Raw genomic sequence first — 20,819 nt, 5'->3', positions numbered from 1 at the left:
AGACTGAGGGTATTAGGGTGTTGTTGTTTTTTTGCGCGGCCAAACGAGGCGTATTTCTCCGAGTAAACGCAGACTCCCTCAGTTTTTCCGGCCACTCGGACTTTCAGCGCAGACTATTCGATGTCTTGGAGGTGAGCTTTTTCAGGCACGTTTCGATTTTTCGAATTGTTCAATTCTTGGTCGGAAATTCTCTTCGGTACTAGGAGCGCGGGGATAAGCTGGAGAAAGAAAAGGCTCGTTTCTTTGGGGAGAAACTCTGAATTTGGTTAGTCAGATGAAAAGAGACCTTGGGTTTGACTTTTGAGCCCAATCACTTTTTTCCCCAATCCGCTCAGCTTTTCGGGATCTCGAAATATTACCTTTTTTTTTTTTTTTTTAGTTCCGAGCTCAAAATTTAAAATATTTTATTATTAGTGGGCCGCTGATTTTCTTCCCTCACCGACTGCAGAAATCGAATTTTTATTGGAGGGGGAAAACACTCAGATAGAGATCTTTAAACTGGGGGGAGGGGGAGAGAGAGGAATGTCAAAGGAAAGTTATCAAAGTGACAGATTTCTGGATCACCGGCGATGCAAGTTGGGAGGAGAGGCTGGGAGATTCGGGAAAAGTAACTCCTGCCCGCATTTACAAATTCGGTTTTGATAGGCAAACAATGCTTGAAGCTGAGATATTTTGCAGTTTGCATTTTGGGAAAAAGGAAAACGCCTACCCCCTTTAAAATGTAGGAAAGCAAGCTTACCATAACAACGTGGTTTTGATTTTATTCCATCTTTTATAAGGTGTTTCCCCCCCCCTTTATCCCGCCATTATTATTTTTGTAAATAACTCAAGGCCAGGAACACATCTAATACTCTTCCCTTCTTCTCTTTTCCCCCCTACACAACAACCCCGTGAGGTGAGCTGGGCTGAGACTGGCCAAGGTCAGCCTCGTTGCCCAATATCCTTTTTAAGAAATTAAACCGCAGATCATCAAAGGCAAAAAGTTGCCTTTTCACCTTGCTACATTGAGAAAGTTAAATACATCTTCTGCTTGGGAAACTGGTGACAAAAAGTGCATTCAGAAGTCAATAATCGTAGGAACGCTCCGTAATACAGACTCCCTGTAAGATTGGAGGTAGATTTTTTATCTTGAATTCAGCATTTAATCTACAGCAGCCAAGAAGGCTCAAAGCGCGCTTTCTCTTCCACCTATTCCCAAAGGGTCTACTAACTCGAAGGCGGGATGAATTTGGACCCAGCCGCCCTCACAGGACAAAATAGGAGCCTGCCATTTCTTAAGCCTCCCGACTTGACCCCGCCCAAAAAGAGACAGACAACAATCGAAATTTCTGTCTGGTTGGGAATCAAAAGAGCCGAAATATCTAAGATTCCACCGGCAGTTAACGAAAAGACTTTAGACGATTCCCCTTCCCCCCCCCCCAGGATGGAAATAAAATTAAATGCCAGGCCGAGTTAATGTTGCTGGAGAGAGACACACACCGATCCCAGCTCCTTTTATTGAGGCCTGTTTCTGGCAGGGCGTTTTGGGCTCTACCTACAATTCAGAAGCTCAGAATACTCGCTTTCACCAAGCAGGCCCAGAAGGAGGAAGAAAAGAAAATCCTCCTATACGTGTCTCTTATAAAAAGGGAGTCCCATTCGCCAAAAGCCCGACCAAACGTGGCTTGCGTTTTTACGCGCTGCCAGGGAACAGAATCGGAATTTTAAAAGATCGCCGGAATAGGGCCTACTTTTTCTCCTCCAGCCCACTCAAAATTTCAGGCACCCACTCTTCTCTCGCCCCCACTCCACCTCAACCAAAGGAAGGTGTAAGCCGTGGCCCTCTGAACATCGCGGGGGAAGGAGAAAGAAAAAAAAAAAAAACAACCACCACGCGGAGAACTTGGCACGAGGGTGCGGCTAGGTGTCTTCAAGGGAGACGGTGGGCGCTTGTGCGCGGGTGGGTTTTGTCGCCTTTAGGATGGCTGGACCGCTCGCTCCAGGGGTTGAAAAATCAGAGGGGGTGGCGATCCTGGAGGCGGGTTTAAACTTGGGCGAGATTTAAGACGACCCCCGGCCCCCCACTCCAAATCCTGGGTGCAGAATTTGGTTTGGCGTTTTGGGAAAGGCTGAGTTTCCCAAATCAGAGGTGCAGCCGAGACTGACAAAAAAGGTTGGGCGTCTGCGCGCGTTTCTAAGGGTCCCACCCCCCACTTCGCCAGGTGCCAAGCCAGACACTCTCCGTTCTCTCCGGCCCCCCTCCCCAATCTCGCAAAAGACTTGCTGGAGGGGAGAGGGGCTAGTTACCCCTTCCACCACCAGGTTTTCCTAACTCCGAGTCCCTGATGGAAGGATCTCCAGTGGATCTCCAGTCCGGGTGCGCATTTGGCCATACTCCAGGGGCTTCCTCACCGGTTCCCCAAACCAGCAGAGAACTCTTTCCCCCAACCTCCCATTTTTTTCCCCCTTCCCGAACATAACCTTCAGATTGTGGCGGCGTCCAGGTAGAAGGAAGGACGCATATCCCACCCAGAAGGGAAGGGGGAGCAAAGGTGCTTACCTGCCAAGCGAGGTGAGCCGGTTGTTTGTGTGACTTTAGGCGGCTACTTGGGCGCAGGGTCTCTTTGACAGGAGGTAGGGCGGGTGGCACGGATCCACGCAGCCTTTTTCTTCCTTCTTGCTTTCTCTGTATCCCCCACCCACCCACCCACCCACCCACCCCGTCCTGTTCAGATGACAGGCGCTGGATAGTCCCTAACTACCCCTCCTCTTTGCAAGTCTCCCCCCTTGTCTTACCCAATTATTAATTTTAAACAGCCCAACTCTCCCTCTCCCTCTCTGCACCCCACTCCCTCCCTTTCTATCCGCAGCGCCTACCCTTCTTTTACGTCTCCTACGGACGGGGTTACCTGCCGGATTTCTCCTCCTGTTCTCCACCTGGCTGAGGATTCCTTTTGTCACGACTGACTGGCCCCTCGAGGGAGGGGGCTTGCCTCGTCTCTCTCTCTCCCTCTCTCCTCCCCCCCACCCGCTTTCCTCTCCTCCCTGCTGTATTTCTCGTTCCCTGTCGCTCCGTTTTTCTTTCTTTCCTCCCGTTCACTTTTTTTGGGAGGCTGCCCCCATTTTTTTTTTTTTTTGCGCGTAAGCGGACGCACTATTTGACAGGGCGAGGGACCGCCTCACTGCGGCGTAGGAATATTAGGCACACCGATTGGGAGTTCAAATGTCAGCAAGTTTTTTTTTCCCTCCCCACTTTCCCCTCCTCCTCCTCCTCCTCCTCCTCCTCCTCTTCTCTCTCGGTCTCGCTCACTCGCTCACTCTTTCTCTCTCTCTCTCTCTCTCTCTGCCCCCCCCGCCTTTTTGGGAAAAGGAGGGGAGGCGGTGGCGGGGCGGATGTATTCCTCCGCAGCAGCTTTCCTCCGCTTGTAAACGGAGCGCCTCCCGGCTCGGGAGTTTTGGATGGCATTTGGGCCGAGGAGAGCTCCAGAGGAGACAGCTTGCGCTAGCGGGTGCATGCAGTGCCGGGCGTCTCCCTGCTTCGGGGAGGGCCTGGCCGCCCCCTCCTCCACCCCGAGAGGGGCTCCGGAGGCGTCTTCCAGCCAGCAGGTGACCTCTCCGGCCGCCCCGCCGATGGACAGTCGGCTCCTTCGGCCTCTAGGCTGCGTCCCGCTCGCCTTTGGCACCGTCCCGTTGCTCCGCGGCCCGGATCCCAGCCGGGGAGGCCACTAAACCGCCGCTGCCTTTCCCCCCCACCCCCCATTCCTCCCCTCCGTAGCCCGCCTTCCGCCCCATGGACGTGGCCGCGGGACCGGAGGCGCTGGAAAACTGCTTGAATCGCGGCTCGGTCAATTGTGCCAAGATGCTGGACGGGATTAAAATGGAGGATCGGCCGCTACGCTCGGGGCCCGCGACTTTGGGAGTCCTGCTGGGTGAGTTTAACTCTTCTTCGCTCCCTTCCCAACTTTCCTGTAAATTAAAAAAATCTTCTCTCTCCCCCTCTGCACCCCAAACATATATAGATAAAACTCGCCTTCCTTGACCCCGATCCTGGCGGAACAGCCCCGCGCGCCCTCCTCCTCCTCTCCTCCTCTCCTCCTCACCCCCCAACCTCCAGTTTCCAGAGCCGAACAATTGCGGTAGAGACAATTGCTTGGCAACTTGGCCAGGGAGAGAGGCGAGTTATCCCGGCCGAGAATCCACACGTAAAGGACAGAGCTAGGCAGGGGAAAAACCACTTTCACGCCACTTGCGCGTCCGGCCCTTGATTTACATTCCGGATTGGGCGATAACATAAGTGTGTGAGTGTGTATTTTCCTTCCCGTGTTGATCCAAGACTCCAACCGGTGCCCTTTGCAATTTTATTTTATCCCTTTGCCAGCTTCCAATCCATTACGGCTTTCTCCCTCCCCCTCCTCGTTTTGGAGGGGGTACGCCCTCCCCTCTTTAAAACCAGCTCTTTAAAAAAAAAAACTGGCCCTGGATCGCCCAGTTTGCGTTTCGAGCGGTCCAACTTTGGAACCCGAATCTCTGCGCTTTTACCTTCCTTGGCGAGGAAAAAAAAAAAAAAAGCGAGCCGCGTTTCGAAGGCCGCTGGTCTCACTTTCCTCTCGGGCTACTTTGCACGTCAGAAGGGGCACCCGCGTTGATAGTCCCCGGATTCCAAGAGAGTTGGGTTGTTTGACACGCTTGTTCAAACTCTGGCTAAACGGCCCGACAGGAGTGAAGCCTGCCGGACGGGGCTGAAGCGTATCTCGAAGGGGAGCCCTGAATTTGAAGGGACGGTGTGTTTGTGTGTTTGTCTCGCTCTCTCTGTGTGTTGTCCGCCTCCCCGATACTTTTGGCGGCGAACTGATTTAATCTTGAACTTCTGGTTCTCTGAAGAAGTGGAGAAAGACGGACGCATTGCTTTCCTTTCGCCAGATGCGCTCGGGTTTTATTATTATTTTTTCCCTTCGATGCAAACCCTCTACTCACAACTTCTCCAGAGTTTAAACCCGGTTCTTCTCCTGCTTCTATCGGACCTCAATCCCCACTGCAACTCCGCTCTCCCCCCCCTTACTTCTCTCCCCCACCCTCGTGTGGATCCTAAACTGGCCAAGTTAAATCTTCCAGCCGCTGTCCACGAACACGGTCGCTCCTTTAAGACAAAATTCTGCAGCTTTTTCCTGCAGCCACCTCCCCGGTAACAACCGCGTGCCAAATTCCCGAGAAAACTTCTTCCAAAGAGAGAGAGAGGGAGAGAGAGAGGGAGGGAGAGAGGGAGGGAGGGAGGGAGGGAGAGAGAGAGAGAGAGAGAGAGAGAGAGAGATATTTGTAGGCTGTCAGTCCAGCCAAGTGTTCTGTAGCTCCCTCATTTTCTTCTGATTTGTAAGGCCAGGCTTTCCCTCTCTCACACATACTGCACTGCAACCTTTCCACCAGGAGCTGATGGCATTAATAGGGTTCATCATCATCATCATCATCATCATCATCATCATCATGCAGTTAATAAGCCCTGGTATTAGGCCACCCATATCTTAATGTACCGAATTGATTTTTTAAAATATATATATATATATATTCGCTGTTGAATTCGAGGAATTAAAACCATTTAGGCCAGGATTGAATAGAGAGAGGCGGTTTAAAAAAACCCGTGTTTTTTTTTTTTTTTAACTTGGTAAGCATTGAGACAAACTTCTTGGCGTGTTTGTATAGTTCTATAAATGCGATTGTTTTATTTATTTTTATTTTCCCTTGGCCATTATCTTATGGTTTATTTTTTGAACCAGGCCGGGTGCGATAATAGCCATAATGACAACTGCCCGCTACAGTAGTGCTATTGCTAGTAAAATATAACGATGATGGGTAACTACTATGGTACAATAAATGTGTTTTTTGGGCTGGGGAAGGAGTTCATAAATGGCCAAAGATGATTTTTGCCTTGAACAGCATTCCAGACATATTTTCTTGGAAGTGAGCCTTCCTTCTGCTTCCTTCTGAGTAGAAGTTAGAAGAGTAGAAATGGCAGGAGAGGTGTTAATAATCAAGAACAGGGATTGTAAATTATTTGGATTCCCCATCAGAAGCTCATCCCTGTCTCCCGTAATCTGGCTTCTCTTTTTCCTGGTGTTGGACGCAGGTTGAGGAATGGAGAACTGAGATTTTTTGGGGGGACGGGGGCGCGGGCTCTGTGAAGACCTGCCTGGAAAGTTAAATTGTCTGCTCTTCTTTCCCAGGTCAGTTGACTTTTCTCCAGCTCAGCTTCGTTTTGGTCCACCGAATTTGATGGCTAATTAACAAACGGTGTTTGTAGGAAGCCTTAAAATAACAAATATATATATATAACTGGCGCAATTCTAAATCTCGAGTGGGAATTAAGAAGGATTGGTCCGCCCAGGCGTTTCAAAGCCAGCGTTTGGCCCCTGGGTGAACCCAATCCTTCTTAAAACACAGCCTTGTGGATTTGTCCTTTTCTTTTTTTGGGTGTGTGTGATTCTTTCTTATCTTGCTTTCTTTTTTTTCCACACATCTTTTTTTTCCTTCCCCCCCTCTTTCTTTCTCTCTCTCTCTCTCTCTCTCTCTACCTCCATATCTTTCTCTTTCTCTTCTCTCTCTCTCTACCTCCATATCTTTCTCTCTTTCCCTTTCCCTTTCTCTTTTCCCTCTCTCTCTTTCTCTCTTTTTCTCTCTTTCTCTCTTTCTCTTTTCCCTCTCTTTCTCTCTCTCTCTCTCTTTCTCTCTCTCTCTTCCTTTCTCTTTCTCTCTCACTCTTTCTCTTTCTCTCTTTCTCTCCCTCCCTCCCTTTCTCTTTCTCTCTCTTTCTCTCTCTTTCTTTCTCTCTCTCTTTCTCTCTCTCTCTTCCTTTCTCTCTCTCTCTCTCACTCTTTCTCTTTCTCTTTCTCTCTCTTTCTCTCCCTCCCTCCCTTTCTCTTTCCCTCTCTTTCTCTCCCTCCCTCCCTTTCTCTTTCCCTCTCTCTCTTCGCTTGCTTCCCTTCCCTCCTTCAGGATCCGATTGCCAACACCAGTCCGTTTGTGAGGGGTGCCAGCGTCCCATCTCCGACCGTTTCCTGATGCGTGTCAACGAATCCTCATGGCACGAAGAGTGCTTGCAATGCGCCGTCTGCCAACAGGCGCTAACCACTAGCTGCTACTTCCGAGACCGGAAGCTTTACTGCAAGCAAGACTACCAACAGTAAGTAAGATCTTTACCCTTATTTATTGATATATATATATATTAACCTTTCCCTTTTAGCCACCGGAATTCTTCACTGCTGCCTTCCCTGGCTTGATCTCATTTATCCTGGTGGAACGGGGTAGTAATAGTGGGAGAGGAGGCCTAAAGCAGTGAAGGCGACAATGGAGAGAGGAGGATTTCCAAGAGAATAAAGCCCAGCTTTTCGGATCAAAGAGCTGTAGCTCCACCCCTTTGCTTTAAAACCCATTGTTGCGTCATTCCATTGTTGCTTTAAAGGAACTCAAGTAAGGACTTGAGTTCCTTTCACCATCCTGGGGCTGAACTGATTTCCCTCCAATCTCTCTCTTTCCTTTATCCTCTCCTTTCCCCCACCCCCTTCCTCCTCGTTGACCTACTCTGCTGGCTTGTTGTGTGCAATTCAAAAAAAAAAAAAGTCGCATAGGGTATTTGGGGTGGATATTGGAGGTTGGATCCGCAAAAAATGATTTGACTTCACCACAAGTGGATTTGGGGGTGAGGGGTGGGAGATGGCTCACTCACGCGGCATATACGTGTCATTTATTAAGTATTCCCCAGCTTATTAAGTTATTTTTCAAGCGAGTAAAGGTGGAATGTCTTTGTCCGTTCTTTGGCGGGGTCTCCGATCCAGCTTGGATCGTTTTTCTGGCAGATTTGGGCCACTTTCCTAATTCAAATCCTCTCTGAGGCCATTTGCCTTCACCTCGGATTATTTGCATTATTATTTTTTCCAAGGGAACAATTTATAGCCATCCCTTTCCCTGTCTTTTCCTTTCTCTTTTCTCTTTCTGAAATCCGCCTCTCCTCAATTTTCTTTTAGGCTGGGCATATTTCAAAACCGATCTCTTGCTTCCTTTCCACCAAGCAATTCAAATCTCTGAAGGAGAAAGAGGTGGTTTAGAAACAGGGAATATAAATAGACAAATACAAATATTACTTTTTTAAAAAAAAATATTTTTGAAAGCAAAGTATATAAACACTTTTTCCTTTGTCTGTCAACAATCCACCTGTGAGGAATTTTATAACTTCAGTTGAAAGTCCTATTCAAATTTTGTTATGGTCCTTCCTTAAAAAAATAAAATAAAATAAAATAAAAATAGGGCGACTCTACAAAGGAAGGGGTTATTATTTTATTTTATTTTCCAGCCTGTTTTTAGGTTGGTATTTCGATCCTTGCAGTCTTGGGTAAGAAGTCGCTAAAAACTGTAAAACTGTCCGGGGAGAAACCAGCATAAGCCTCGCTCTCGAAGGAGCAATTAATCATCATCATTTTAGCTCGCATGCAAATGCATTTGGAGGGGGAAAAGAAGTGGCTGCATATTCCCAAGGAAAGTTGTGCAATAAAAGAAAGGTTTCAAGGATTTTTTTAAAAAAAAATTAAATAAAAAAAACCTTTCCTGAATACAGTGCTGAAAAAAATAGAGCACGAGGGGGTGTCTAAAGGAAGAGTTTGATTTTTTTTTTTTTTAAAGGAATGGTTAGGTGAGAAGACTGCCTTCTCCAAAATAAACTGCCTGTGACTAAAAACTGATTGGAGCTGGATTTTTCTTCCTCCCTTCAAACTATAAAAATGTGGCAGTCAAGATAGAAAAGGGGGGGGGGGAGAGAAGCGTGGATTCTCTGGAATCCATTAGATTCTCTGGAATCCATTAGATTCTCTGGAATCCATTTCCCCAAGATTGATGGCCAAACAAAACCGAAAAGCGTCTTTTTAAAAAATTTATTTTATTTTTTTAATCACGCATCCCTGTTTCATTGCGGCGTTTGCGAATAATTTACACCTTTTTTTTTTTGTTCTTTCGTTTTCCATCTTTCTTCTGTTTAAACTCTCTCTTTTTTTTCCCTGTCAAACTTAATCGGGATTCAGCCTCGCAAGGATTAAAGCCTTTATGTTGTTGTTTTTTTAAAAAACGACCCGATTCAGGAGTCGCCCTCCTCCTCCCCAAACCCCATTTTTAACGAACGAGGTCGGGAAAGGCGCCTCCTTTTAATTCGGATTCGACGCGTGACTTTTTCAGGCCTCCAAAACCGATGCGGTTTTTCAACGACTTTCGGGAATTCATTTCTATACTCCATAAACTCTAAAGTGGGAGTCTGGAAAGGAGGGGATGTGGGACGGTTGTTAAAAGTCTTCCCTTCCCACTTGGGTAAAACTGGCGACCTGTTTAAGGAAGGAATCCCTGGCTTTGGTCATGCAACAGCCCAGCACGGAGGATTTCCCCATCATCCATCCCAAAAAAATTCGGGGTTTGCAATTTTGCAATCCGCGCCGGTTCGACCGGAGGCAACGAACCGGGGAAGCCGAGTTCCTTCTCGGCCCGGCCGCTGGCAGTCGGCTTCAGGCTGCCCGGTGAGCGCGTCGGAGTGGAGAGGCGACGCGGTGGTTTCTTCGCTCGCTCGGTCGCCCGAAGGGAGGATAAGAGTCGGTGCTTCACAGCCAAGAGAAGCCCCCCCCCCGCCCCACTTCCTTCACCAGGCCTGGGGCTTTTTATTTTTATGGGGAGGGAAAGAAGGAGCTGGCCTATCTGCTCCCCCTCCCCGCCAGCTATTATTTCTTCTTCTTCTTCTTCTTCTTCTTCTTCTTCTTCTTCTTCTTCTTCTTCTTCTTCTTCTTCTTCTTCTTCTTCTTCTTCTTCTTCTTCTTCTTCTTCTTCTTCTTCTTCTTCTTCTTCTCTTTAATTTATATGCCGCCCTTCTCCGGAGACTCAGGGCAGCTTACAGTGCGTTAAGCAATAGCCTTCATACTTTTGTATATTTATACAAAGTCAGCTTATTGCCCCCACAATCTGGGTCCTCATTTCACCTACCTTAGAAAGGATGGAAGGCTGAGTCAACCTTGAGCCTGGTGAGATTCGAACTTGCAGTAATTGCAAGCAGCAGTTGTTAATAACAGTGCTTTAGTCCACTGTACTACAGGCTTTTTCTTTCTCGCTTTCCTGTTTCCTTCCTTCCTTCTTCCCTTTTTCTCATTCCTCCCTTCCCTTCATCTTGTTTGTCCATTTCTCTGCTCCTTCCCTTCCCTTTCTCTCCTTTCTTTCTTCCTTTCCCTTTGCCCATTCTCATCTCCCTCCCCTTCCTCGTCTTTTGACTTTCTTTCTTTCCTTAATTCCCTTTTCCTGTTTTTTTCCTTTTGTCTCCTTCCTCCTTCCCTTCTTCTCTTCCTTCTCTTTTTTCCCCTCTACCTCATTTCCCTTTCTTCCCTGTTGTCTTCCTTCTCTATTTCCCTTTCTCTCCTTCCTTCCTTCTATCCATCTATCCATCCATCCCTCTTTTTTCCCCTTTTCATTTCCCTTCCTTCCTTTGCACCCACTTTTCTTTTTTTCTTTTCTTTTCTCTCCTCTCGCCTCCATCTCTTTTAAAGAAATCCCCCTTCAGTTTTCCATCTCTATGAAAAAATGTTTGCGCGACCCCCCACCCCACCCCCGAGGACAGACTAACCAGCCATAGCGAAAGCCAGCCTCTTATGCACCGCTAGCCCAATTCACCTCCAGCGGGCGGGGCGCGGAAGGCAGCTTCCATCCCAGAACCCAGCCTTTTCAGATCATCCCCACCGGACCTTCTCTCCTTTGTTCTTGGGTTTTTATCTCCACCTTCTTTATCAAGAGTGGTGGTGGGTGGGTTGGGATATATTTCCATGGTCACCCAGCTCTCCAACCCAAGTCCAGGCTGTGGCGGGTCCCCAGACATCCCATAATCGTGGCTGGTAGACAGGCCCGCCAATGAAGCCACCCCACCCCCTACTTTTGGGGAGCAAAATTGGGCAACATTTTCCCTGGAACGCTCTCTAAGCGTTTGACCGACTTGTGGGGGGGTGTACGTTGTATCCCACCCACCCCCGCCCGTCTTAATCTGATCTTAAACTGGAAGCCGGCGAGACAGTGATGAAATCCATTTTTTTTTTTACTACCGGTTCTGTGGGCATGGCTTGATGGGCGTGGCGTGGCTGGGTGGGCATGGCAGGGGAAGGATACTGCAAAATCTCCATTCCCTCCCCACTCCTGGGGGAAGGATGTTGCAAAATCACCATTCCCATCCCATTCTGGGGCCAAGCTAGAGTTGGTATCTGTCGGTTCTCAGAACCACTCGAAATTTCCGCTACCGGTTCTCTGAACTGCTCAAAATTTTCGCTAACGGTTCTCCAGAACCTGTCAGAACCTGCTGAATTTCACTCCTGCGGCGAGAGATTCCGAAGAGGCGCCCGCCGTCGAAGTTCGCTGGGGAAAAGCGCAATTACGCACCTGCCGCCTGGCCGGGGGGGGGGGGAGACCCACTGGCTTTAGGTGGACGTGGTTGTGTGTGTGTGTGTGTGTGTGTGTGTGTGTGGGTGGGTGGCAGAGCCTGCTTCGGTGATTCCCCACCGCCGGCCGTTAAGTTGAGCGCAAAAGCCCGTGGGGCGCCTTGGAGAGCTGGCCGCTTCCCGAGGTCCGTCCTTTTGCGGGTACTAGAGCCCGTGCGCTCTCGGTGAAAACCTAACTAGGGCGCTGCGCCCCGGCTGCAGACGTAGAGTCGGTTTCCAACGGGGCCTCGGGAAACCCCAGGCGAGCTTCTGGGCCTTTTCCCCCCACCCCAAGGGAGAAAAAAGGTGGGCCTGAGCCCAGAAACTGGCCCAGGGGTGTCGCCTCCGGAGGCCCCCAGAGCGAAGGCCAGGCGCCGCGACGCCCACGCTTCCTTCGCATTAGCGCAGCAGCCTTTGGCTGAGAAAGGGCCGGCTTGGATAGCTTGAGGGTCCCTTGGGAGAGTGGGGGACCAAGAAACGGAGAAGGCAGAGGACAGGGAGGGACCTCTGAATGGCTGTTTCGTGGTCGTTTAAAACAATAATAGGAGCTGCCTCACCATTAGGATCAAATATGCCCTTAGCGCTTCCCACTAGAACGGCTCTTTTTCCCTAGAGGTTTCCCCTCCTCCCAAACTGCCCGGAGTAGGGCGGCTGAGAAGCAGCTGGTGTCTGTCCAAACGGGTATTATATCCAATATCCACCAGTCCTTCAAAGTGGAGTAATTATTCATTGCCAGCCTTTGCTAAAACCGGCTCTCTTCATTTCGAAAGCAAACAAAACCAGTCTGAATTAGATGCTTGGGTCTCCTTTGGGATGCTCTGGGGACGCGGTTCTCCAATTTACAATTACAAGACACTAGTCCTCAGGATGTCAAGAAGACGAACAAATCTGAGAAAGCTCCATTTTGGCTTTGAGGTTCTTCCTTCCTTCCTTCCTTCCTTCCTTCCTTCCTTCCTTCCTTCCTTCCTTCCTTCCGCAGGATCATGGGGGAAGTCCCTTTTTATTTAACCTTCTAGTTTTAGACATTTGCTCATCCTTGATACCTGGCTAATTTCTTCAGGTTGACCTAATGTCACAGCCTAGCCAGTTAAAACAATTTTGTGATTTTGTGGTTCCAAAACTGTGAAGTTTGTCAACATAAGGGCATTTCATTCATTGCAGCCAATTTCTCTAGTTCAGGATTGCATAAGCGAAAATTCGCTAGTTTGGCTAACCGGGAATAATTTCCCACTGAATTTTGCAAGCCTTTACACTCCGCATAAGCTGCTCTTTAAATTTGCAACTGAGCAGAGACCTCACCACAGAGAGCTAATATAATAATTCTCAACCCTTGTAAAATGCCAACCGGTGTTTTTCGGTGCGGACCTTCTTCCAAAGTTTAGGACGTAGGATCGGGACAATTGCACAGCAGCTTGTCTAGAGTGAATTCCCAGGCTGGTTTTTTGAAGTGGGAGGGGAAGAAATCTCCATAGGGCTGCAAGACATGATTGGCATGAGATGGTTTTGTCCTTGAAATAAATAGATAAGTCACCAAAAATCCTTTGTGGTTTATCTTGACTTCTGTACTTCAAAGCCAATTTGCCGGGACATTTTCTAGAGCATAAAAGTGATGCAGATTAAAATTGGGGTGGGGTGGGGAATGAGGCATTCTGTTTTGGTGTGTCGTTAACAACACTCAGAAATGGGCTGCTGCTTTCTGGTGTGCAGGAATTTAATTCGACTCCAACAAACCCGGAATTCGAGTTCAGTGCAATCCTGAATTCTAACTAGGAAATTTAGAAAAAAAAAACTCTTTCCCTTTTCTTAACACAAAAATATATCCTTTTAAAATAGATAGTTCGTTTTAGTTCTTGGGCCTCCGCAGTTTTTCTGTATATGCTGCCTTCCTCAACTCATCTCCTTTACTGTGTCCCTCTCCTATTGCCACATACAACAACAACAATAACACACACAAAATACATGGCCCGGTAAGCTTTCTAGGGCAGTGTTTTTGTTGTGATATCGCACACCTTCTCAAGGGTGCAAAGTGATAACGCGTTCTCAAGTGTGCACAGTGACAATCCCAATTCCATATTGGCTCTACGGTCAATCTTAAGTGTAGGGTGCCGGAGAAGGTTGTGGTTTTTTTTTTTTTTATTATTATTATTGATTTAATCTTTTCCCAAAAAAAGAAAAAAAATCTTCTCTGCCTTTTTGACTTTCGGGCTGCTTCTAATCTCGGCCCCTTTTCTTTTCTCCCCGGCCTTTCTTTCCCACTTCACGCTTGTCACTAAAATTTAGGGCCGTCTTTGTGCCCGGAGTGGGTTAAAACATGGTCACTTCAATCGGCGCGACATAATATGACTTTGCAAGTGGTCTGCCAGCAGACAAAAGACGACATTTCTGGTTGTACATTAGCTTTTGTCTAACATTCAGGAGGTTTCCCCCCCACACCCCCTTCCCAATGATCCCCGAAAGGTTTGGGAGGGGTGGGCAGTTAAGAGAGAAACCATGTGCATTTCATAGCAACAACTCCAAAATCCCCTGCTATGGAAACCGGCGGGGAGGGGGTGTATGTAATTGGTAAGGAGTAGATGCAGAAGTATAAATATTGCCGTTTTCTGAAACTCCTAGAGCTGAATAATTGGAGCCATGAATGCCTTTCTTTCCCCTCCCTCCCTCCCTCTCTCTCTCTTCCCCTCTTGCAAATATTGTCTGTCCAAAGTGGACTTCTGTCTTCAACATTTCCATTTGGGAAAGCTTATGCCGCGGTTGAAAGATGGGCCTTTAAAAAGACATTTAATCCGGAGCGGAGCCGAAACCCGGAGGGGTTAAGGGGTGAAGATCTCTCCTTGTTCGAATTGAGAAGAAGCAAGCACACGTGCCGGTCGCAATATCTCTGAACCAACCAAGCGGATTGAGACTCAATTGACAAAATAATAATAAAAAAAATTTGTAAGCCGCCCAGAGTCACTGAAAGTGAGTGGGAGGCCATATATAAACTCTCCAAATAGATAAATAAATACTTTTTTTATATTAAGTGGGCAGGATATTTTCCATGTGGCTTGTGCAAGTTGTTTTCTCACGGAGTGTTTCTAACTGTCAAATAATTTGTCCTTTTTTAATTCTCCTTTCTCTTGTGAGCTTTCCTAAAGCTGCAAATACTTATTGCATCTAAACTTCAGCCACGATCCCAATACTTCGCATAATGTGTAGAAAATATCTTGATTGAATTTCAAAACGGATAAAACACAGAATCGCAGTAAAAAGAAAGAGAAACAAAGCAAGAAAAAGCAGAATTATAAGAAAAGGGGTGGGAAAAAAGATAAGCTATGGAAAAAGAGTAACTTCCAAGTTTGTTCAGTTCAGATACATAATAAAACAGCTAGGTTTAAACAACGATAAAAGTGCAACATGTAAAACATAACCTAGCAACCCAAAGCAATAAATAATAATGCCCAATATTTCTAGAACCAAAATTGACCTAGTCATCAAAGCATTATGAGCTACAAAAAAATCACCCCTTTTTGCAGGATTTTTGGAAAGGATCTGGCTGGTTTTTCTTTTTTAATGCTGTCCCAGTCTTGTTTTATCAATTTTAGTTTTGACCAAAATCTCGAACTTGTGACACTGTTTATGGAGATTCTCAATCATCCAGGTCACAAAGTGCTTTTTTTTCAAAAGGCGATTAGACTTTCTTTGTTTTTCCTTGAAGACATTTCACTTCTCATCCAAGAAGCTTCTTCAGTTCTGGATGAGAAGTGAAACTGTCTTGAAGGAAAAACAAAGAAAATCCAGTCGCCTTTTGGGGAAAAAAAAGCAATTTTGGGACAAATTGTGACACCCTTTTCTGGAAATCTGTCCTTTCAGAGCTGAAGTGATACTTCTGTATAGCCACATCAAGTATTTATGGTCAATTAGTTTTCTTAGCAATTTTTTTTTCTGGTTGATTATGTTTACTTCTCTGTTGTCCTGCTTCTGTGGCATCAGATGCTTGTTTCACTGGAAGATTTGTCGACTATTAACAAGCCCTGAATATTTTATTCAGAACGCTTTGCTTGAATGGCCAGGATGCAAAGAGAAAACTTTGCCAATAAAGGAGAATATTTGTAGCTCAGGATTGAAATGAGGAGTCCTCGGTGCTGTTTTTGAACTTGGTGATTTTCTTGCAAATGCTTCATTACCCCAGCTAGGTAAAATCATCCAAGAAAAGTTTTAATTTCTGTTGTGGGGGAGGAGGCTAAAAGGTTTGGTGGTCCGTTTCAAAATTAAAATATCAGACTTAAAAGTTGCTTTAAGAATGGGGATGGAAGGGAGGGAGGGAGAGAGAGAGAGAAAAAAAGAAGTATTGTTGGAAGCTAGAAACGAAATGCAGAAAGCAGCAGCGATCAAGATTGGCATTTCTACAGGGCAAATGACTGCAAGTTACTGTATGTCCTTTGATCTCCTGTTGTAATAATCTATAACTTTGAAGCAATTGGTTGCGTAGGTGTTAGGAGGAGCCTGGTGAATGCTCTGTGCTTGGCTTAAACGTACAATGGTTGTGTGGGATTTTGTAATCGCTGTTTTGATTCTGCGGCATGACTGAAAAGAGGCAGGAACAAAGCAAGAGATCACAGCTCTGCCCTTTGTTCTAACCTGCGCTGGTTTTCCTGAGCTTTGGAACAAATACCTTTAATTACTGTAAAGAGACGTCCTATTAACTGCCGCAGAGTTATTGTCTACCGAAGTCAGGAACATGCAAATTTATCTGTATCGTTTAGATATATTCAGTTTTTAGAATTAGCCATGGGCGATTTGCTTCTGAAATGCAGCGGCGGGGAAAGTGATTTGATAATAAATTCCATATCTTAAAGGTTGTTACAACGGATAGCGAGGAAGCCAACACTGAAAGAACAAATGAGTTATTTTTAAAAAAACAAACCAACAAACAACATGCCAGTACAGATGTTTTCATGGCAGCTTTAGCGTGTTCATAGGTGGTTACCGACATCGGCCAAATATTTGCGAGCTTGCAATTATTTGCATTTAACACGTGTAAACAAATATGTGTGACAGTTGAAAAACATCAGCAGACACGCAGTAAGAAAAACTGAACAGGCAAACAGTGCTATCCCAGCAGTGTTAAAAAGATTTTCTACCTCTGTTTTGTTGTTTAGATTTACACATGGCAAAATTTCCCTGGTTGAATGCAACCTAGGTGTACAAATGGCCGTGTTTCCCTGGTGAGAATTGTCTAGCTGTGATTATTCATATTATTAGATTCTGAGGACAGAGCATCCTTTAGAAGGCGTATCGATACCCTGGATATTTGTAGGAATAATCTAGGGCACCAGACATTCAATAGGATCTACAAAATGCCCACCCATCAAAAAACAAAACAAAAAAAAAACATCTCAATTGGTGGAATGGCTTGTCTCCAGAAGTTATGGATGCTCCATCAGTGGAGGCTTTCAAGAATAGACTGGACAACCATTTGATGAGGATGGTTTAAATTCTCCTGCCTTGAGCAGGGGGTTGGGCTAGAAGACCTCCAAGGTCCCTTCCGGCCCTAAGACTCTAAGATAAAGGTAAAAGTTCCCCTTGCACATAAGTGCTAGTCATTCCTGACTCTAGGGGGCGGTGCTCACCTCCGTTTCAAAGCCGAAGAGCCAGCGTTGATGTCTCCGTGGTCATGTGGCCGGCATGACTCAACGCCAAAGGCGCACGGAACGCTGTTACCTTCCCATCAAAGGTGGTCCCTGTTTTTCTACTTGCACTTTTTACGTGCTTTCGAACTGCTAGGTTGGCAGAAGCTGGGACAAGTCACGGGAGCTCACCCTGTTACGCAGCGCTAGGGATTCGAACCGCTGAACTGCCGACCTTTTGATCGACAAGCTCAGCATCTTAGCCACTGAGCCACCACGTCCCTAAGACCCTAAAATTGCTGGGCCTATAACAATCTTTTTTTTTTTTTTAAAAAAAAAACAGCTTCCTTTTTTTTTTTTTTTTTTTAATGCAAAGGCTCCCTGCGAGAGAAATCTAGCTCTCCGGGCTGTTTAGTTCTTCTTAAAGCCTTTCTAATTGGTGGAATGGTATTTCCGGGTTGAGCCCAAATAAAAAGATATCAACTTGTTTTGGCCTTTTGTTAGATCGCAGCGCCTCGCCTGACAGGACAAGGACACCTGCTGAGTGGGTTTTTTCTCCTGGACAAGGCTGGAGGAGCTGCGGGAGGGGAGGCGAATAAAAGCGAGGGAAGAAATAGCTGGCCGGGCCCGTAAATCAATCCCCCCTTCCAAAGCTCCTTCTTTGAAAAATGTAACTGGGTACAGATTAAACCAACCTACGCTCTCTTAAAATCCCCCTTTCTCACCCTCCTCTTGCATTTTCGTCCAGCTCTTTGGGAATGGGAAGAGTTCTGCTATTCGGGTTTTTCTCATCCAGAGGTGGAATTTTTTGCTTCTTCTTTTCCTTTTTAACGACGGGCCTAGAAATTTGGCATCTGTTGTGGCGAAGGACATTCCCTAGAGAATACATGTTCTTAAGTGCCCTCTGTACCTTCTCCAATCTTATGTGTTTTTCTGCTTGGGGCAATTTATTTATTTATTTAATTTATATCCCACCATTTTTCCCCTTTTTTTAAAAAAAAACTAAACAGCTCAAGGCGGCGAATGTTATTGAATGCACTTTCTTCCTCCTGTTTCCCCCCCTCTTCAACAATCCCGTGAGGTGGGTTTGGCTGAAATGATGGGATGGCTTTCACGCCTAAGGCGGGACTAGAACTCCCAGTCTCCTCTCCTGGTGATTGGACCAAAATCACCCAGCTGGCTTTCATGCCTAAGGCGGGACTAGAACTCACCGTCTCCTGGTGATTGGCCCAAAGCCACTCAGCCGGCTTTTATGCCTTGAAGGCAAAACTAGAACTCACCGTCTCCTAGTTTCTAGCCAGGTGCCTTAGCCACTAGACCAAACTGTCTCTTTGATCTTTCCACAGCTGTTTTTATAATGCTAAACCTGGAAGTCAGATCCAAGCTAGGACAACCTGCTTTGGAAGTCAGTTTTGAACACTTCAGATACATCTAAGTTGTGTGATCTCTTGGGTTATAACAGCGTTCCGTGCGCCTTTGGCGTTGAGTCATGCCGGCCACATGACCACGGAGACGTCTTCGGATAGCTCTGGCTCTTCGGCTTTGAAACGGAGATGAGCACCGCCCCCTAGAGTCGGGAACGACTAGCACATATGTGCGAGGGGAACCTTTACCTTTACAAGATGCAGAGGGAACAACATTGTAGGGTTAAAACCATGACTGCAGATTTTAGCGGAGTGATTCAAGCCCAAGCACAGAGCCAGTTCATTGATTATGAAGATTAGTCTGAAGTGGTGAAAGCAAGTTCCTGCTGAAATTAAGGGGATTCCCACCCTCCTCTTGTGGTCCATTTAGGATGGGCAGGAGAGGAATATGGAAGTTTTTTGTCAAAGCAATCCGCCGAAACAAACTTCAAGGTTACATAATATACAAACTTTGGTTTCGCTCTCATTTCATCTAAGTGTGATAAAGTAAATACGATACACCTGCGATACATTTGCAGCAAATTGCATTGAAAAAAAAAAGTTGTCGGTCGACACGCTTATGTTAGGAATATTATGTTGATAGCATTAAAGAAAACTCGGGTGCCTCAGTTATCTTCCGATCTGATTTGCATTTAAGCCAAGAGGGAAAGACCTCCAAACATCGTTTTTGTCTTTCCTCCCACAGTTTTTAATAAAAGTAAGATAATGTGAGGTTTTTTTCCTCCCCTCCCTAATTTTCCTTTTTCAGTAAAGCAAGCACATAATAGACTGCCTCAAATATCTGGGTGGGTAATTACAAAATGCAACCCTTTGCTTGATGACTTGGGAACGCAAGCAAGAAAAGTGCTTAGAACCACATTAAATGCAAGATGTTTTTTCAGCGAGCGGGGAAACGTATTAGCTTCAATTGCTGGAATCCAAAACATTTTCTCCCGGACTCCCCCACTGGGATAATTTTAGGAGAAGTGAGGGTTGAAGAGAATTTCTTTTCTTTTCTTTCTTTTTTTTAAAGGGATGGCATGCAAGTAACTTCCAAGAATGGCATTCTTTTTGCAAAATAATTTTAAAAGATGAGTAGGAGCTTTATGGTATGCAAGTGGCCTTTATAATGGGTGAAATGCTACCGGTTCGGGCAAAACGGTAGCGATAAAAGCTACCAGTTCGATCGGGACCAGTAGTTAAAAAAAGCTACCGATTCGTCTGAACCGGTATTTCCGTCGATCAGCTGTGCCGCGCGGTTTAGCTTCGCTAGAAAAAAAGGAAATCCTGCTTTGTAGTGAAGCTAAATCATGTGGCACAGCTGATTCCTCCCCCCACTCCATGCTGTTATACTTACCTTCCCAAGCCTCCTTTTGGCGTGTAGCATGCATGCGTGGCCAGCAAATCAGTAGTAAACCAGTTCACCACTGCTTCATAACCATTGGTTCAGTAGTCGTTAAAGCAGCACTGAAAAAAGTGACTTTTGACCGGTTTTTTTTACACTTATGGCCGTTGCAACATCCCCGTAGTCACATGAGCCAAATTCATATTTACGACGGTTGCAGCATTCCAGGGTGTGTGTGTTAAATGATCCCCTTTTGCGGACCTTCTGACGAGCGAAATCCAACGAGAAATCCAGATTCCCTTAACAACCATGTTGCTAACTTCACCAGCGCAGCGGTTTACTTAACAACCGAGGCATGAAAGGTCGTAAAAGGAGGCCAAACTCACATAACAACCATCTCGCTGTCGAGGACTGCCTGCCTTCCTTCCTTGGTAAAAATGGAAGATGACAGAAGAAACTTTATTTTATTTTATTTTATTTTATTTTAAATTTGATTTATATGCCGTCCTTCTCCAGAGACTCAGGGCAGCTTACAATGCACTAAGCAATAGCCTTCATTCTTTTGTATATTTATACAAAGTCAGCTTATTGCCCCCACAACTGGGTTCTCATTTTACCTACCTTAGAAAAGATGGAAGGCTGAGTCAACCTTGAGCCTGGTGAGATTTGAACCTGCAGTAATTGCAGGCAGCTGGTCTTAATAACCAGCTTAATAACAGGGTGCCTTAGACCACTGTACTACCAAGGCTCTTATTATGGTTATTACAGTGAATGGAACGCTCGCACTGAATTCAAAGGGATGCCAGAAACAGAATTTATTGCCAAAATTTCATTCCTACACACACACACACATATATATATATATGATTCTTTGATAGTATCTTTGATAGTATCTTCTTGCATGTTGCATATGTTCCAGGGGCGAAAGCCTGCAAGCAAAACTGGAATGCTTTTTGTTGACGATGAAATATCTTACGTTTCTCCCAGTTAAAGCAGCTGGAATGAGCCCTGAGCTGAA

At 46.0% G+C, this 20,819-nt stretch overlaps 1 protein-coding gene across 3 annotated transcripts in view; it reads left to right on the top strand.

Annotated features, from left to right (window-relative positions):
- Nucleotides 1-3,769: 3,769 nt before the first annotated feature.
- The window catches only part of LMX1B (LIM homeobox transcription factor 1 beta), a 117,199-nt gene continuing 100,149 nt past the window's right edge, over nt 3,770-20,819 (top strand). For all 3 annotated transcript variants that reach the window (XM_070955689.1, XM_070955687.1, XM_070955688.1), the window contains exons 1-2: nt 3,770-3,908; nt 6,964-7,150. In XM_070955689.1, the coding sequence (XP_070811790.1) occupies nt 3,770-3,908; nt 6,964-7,150 (326 nt within the window). The remainder of the gene's footprint in view (nt 3,909-6,963; nt 7,151-20,819) is intronic.

Source organism: Pituophis catenifer, unplaced genomic scaffold (assembly GCF_029215685.1).
Source record: "Pituophis catenifer annectens isolate HBS135680 unplaced genomic scaffold, rPitCat1.0.hap2 SCAF_17, whole genome shotgun sequence".
In the NCBI taxonomy this organism is placed as follows: Eukaryota; Metazoa; Chordata; class Lepidosauria; order Squamata; family Colubridae; genus Pituophis; species Pituophis catenifer.
The sequence above is the reverse complement of the archived record's forward strand: the minus strand, read 5'-3'. Positions and strand labels throughout refer to the sequence as shown.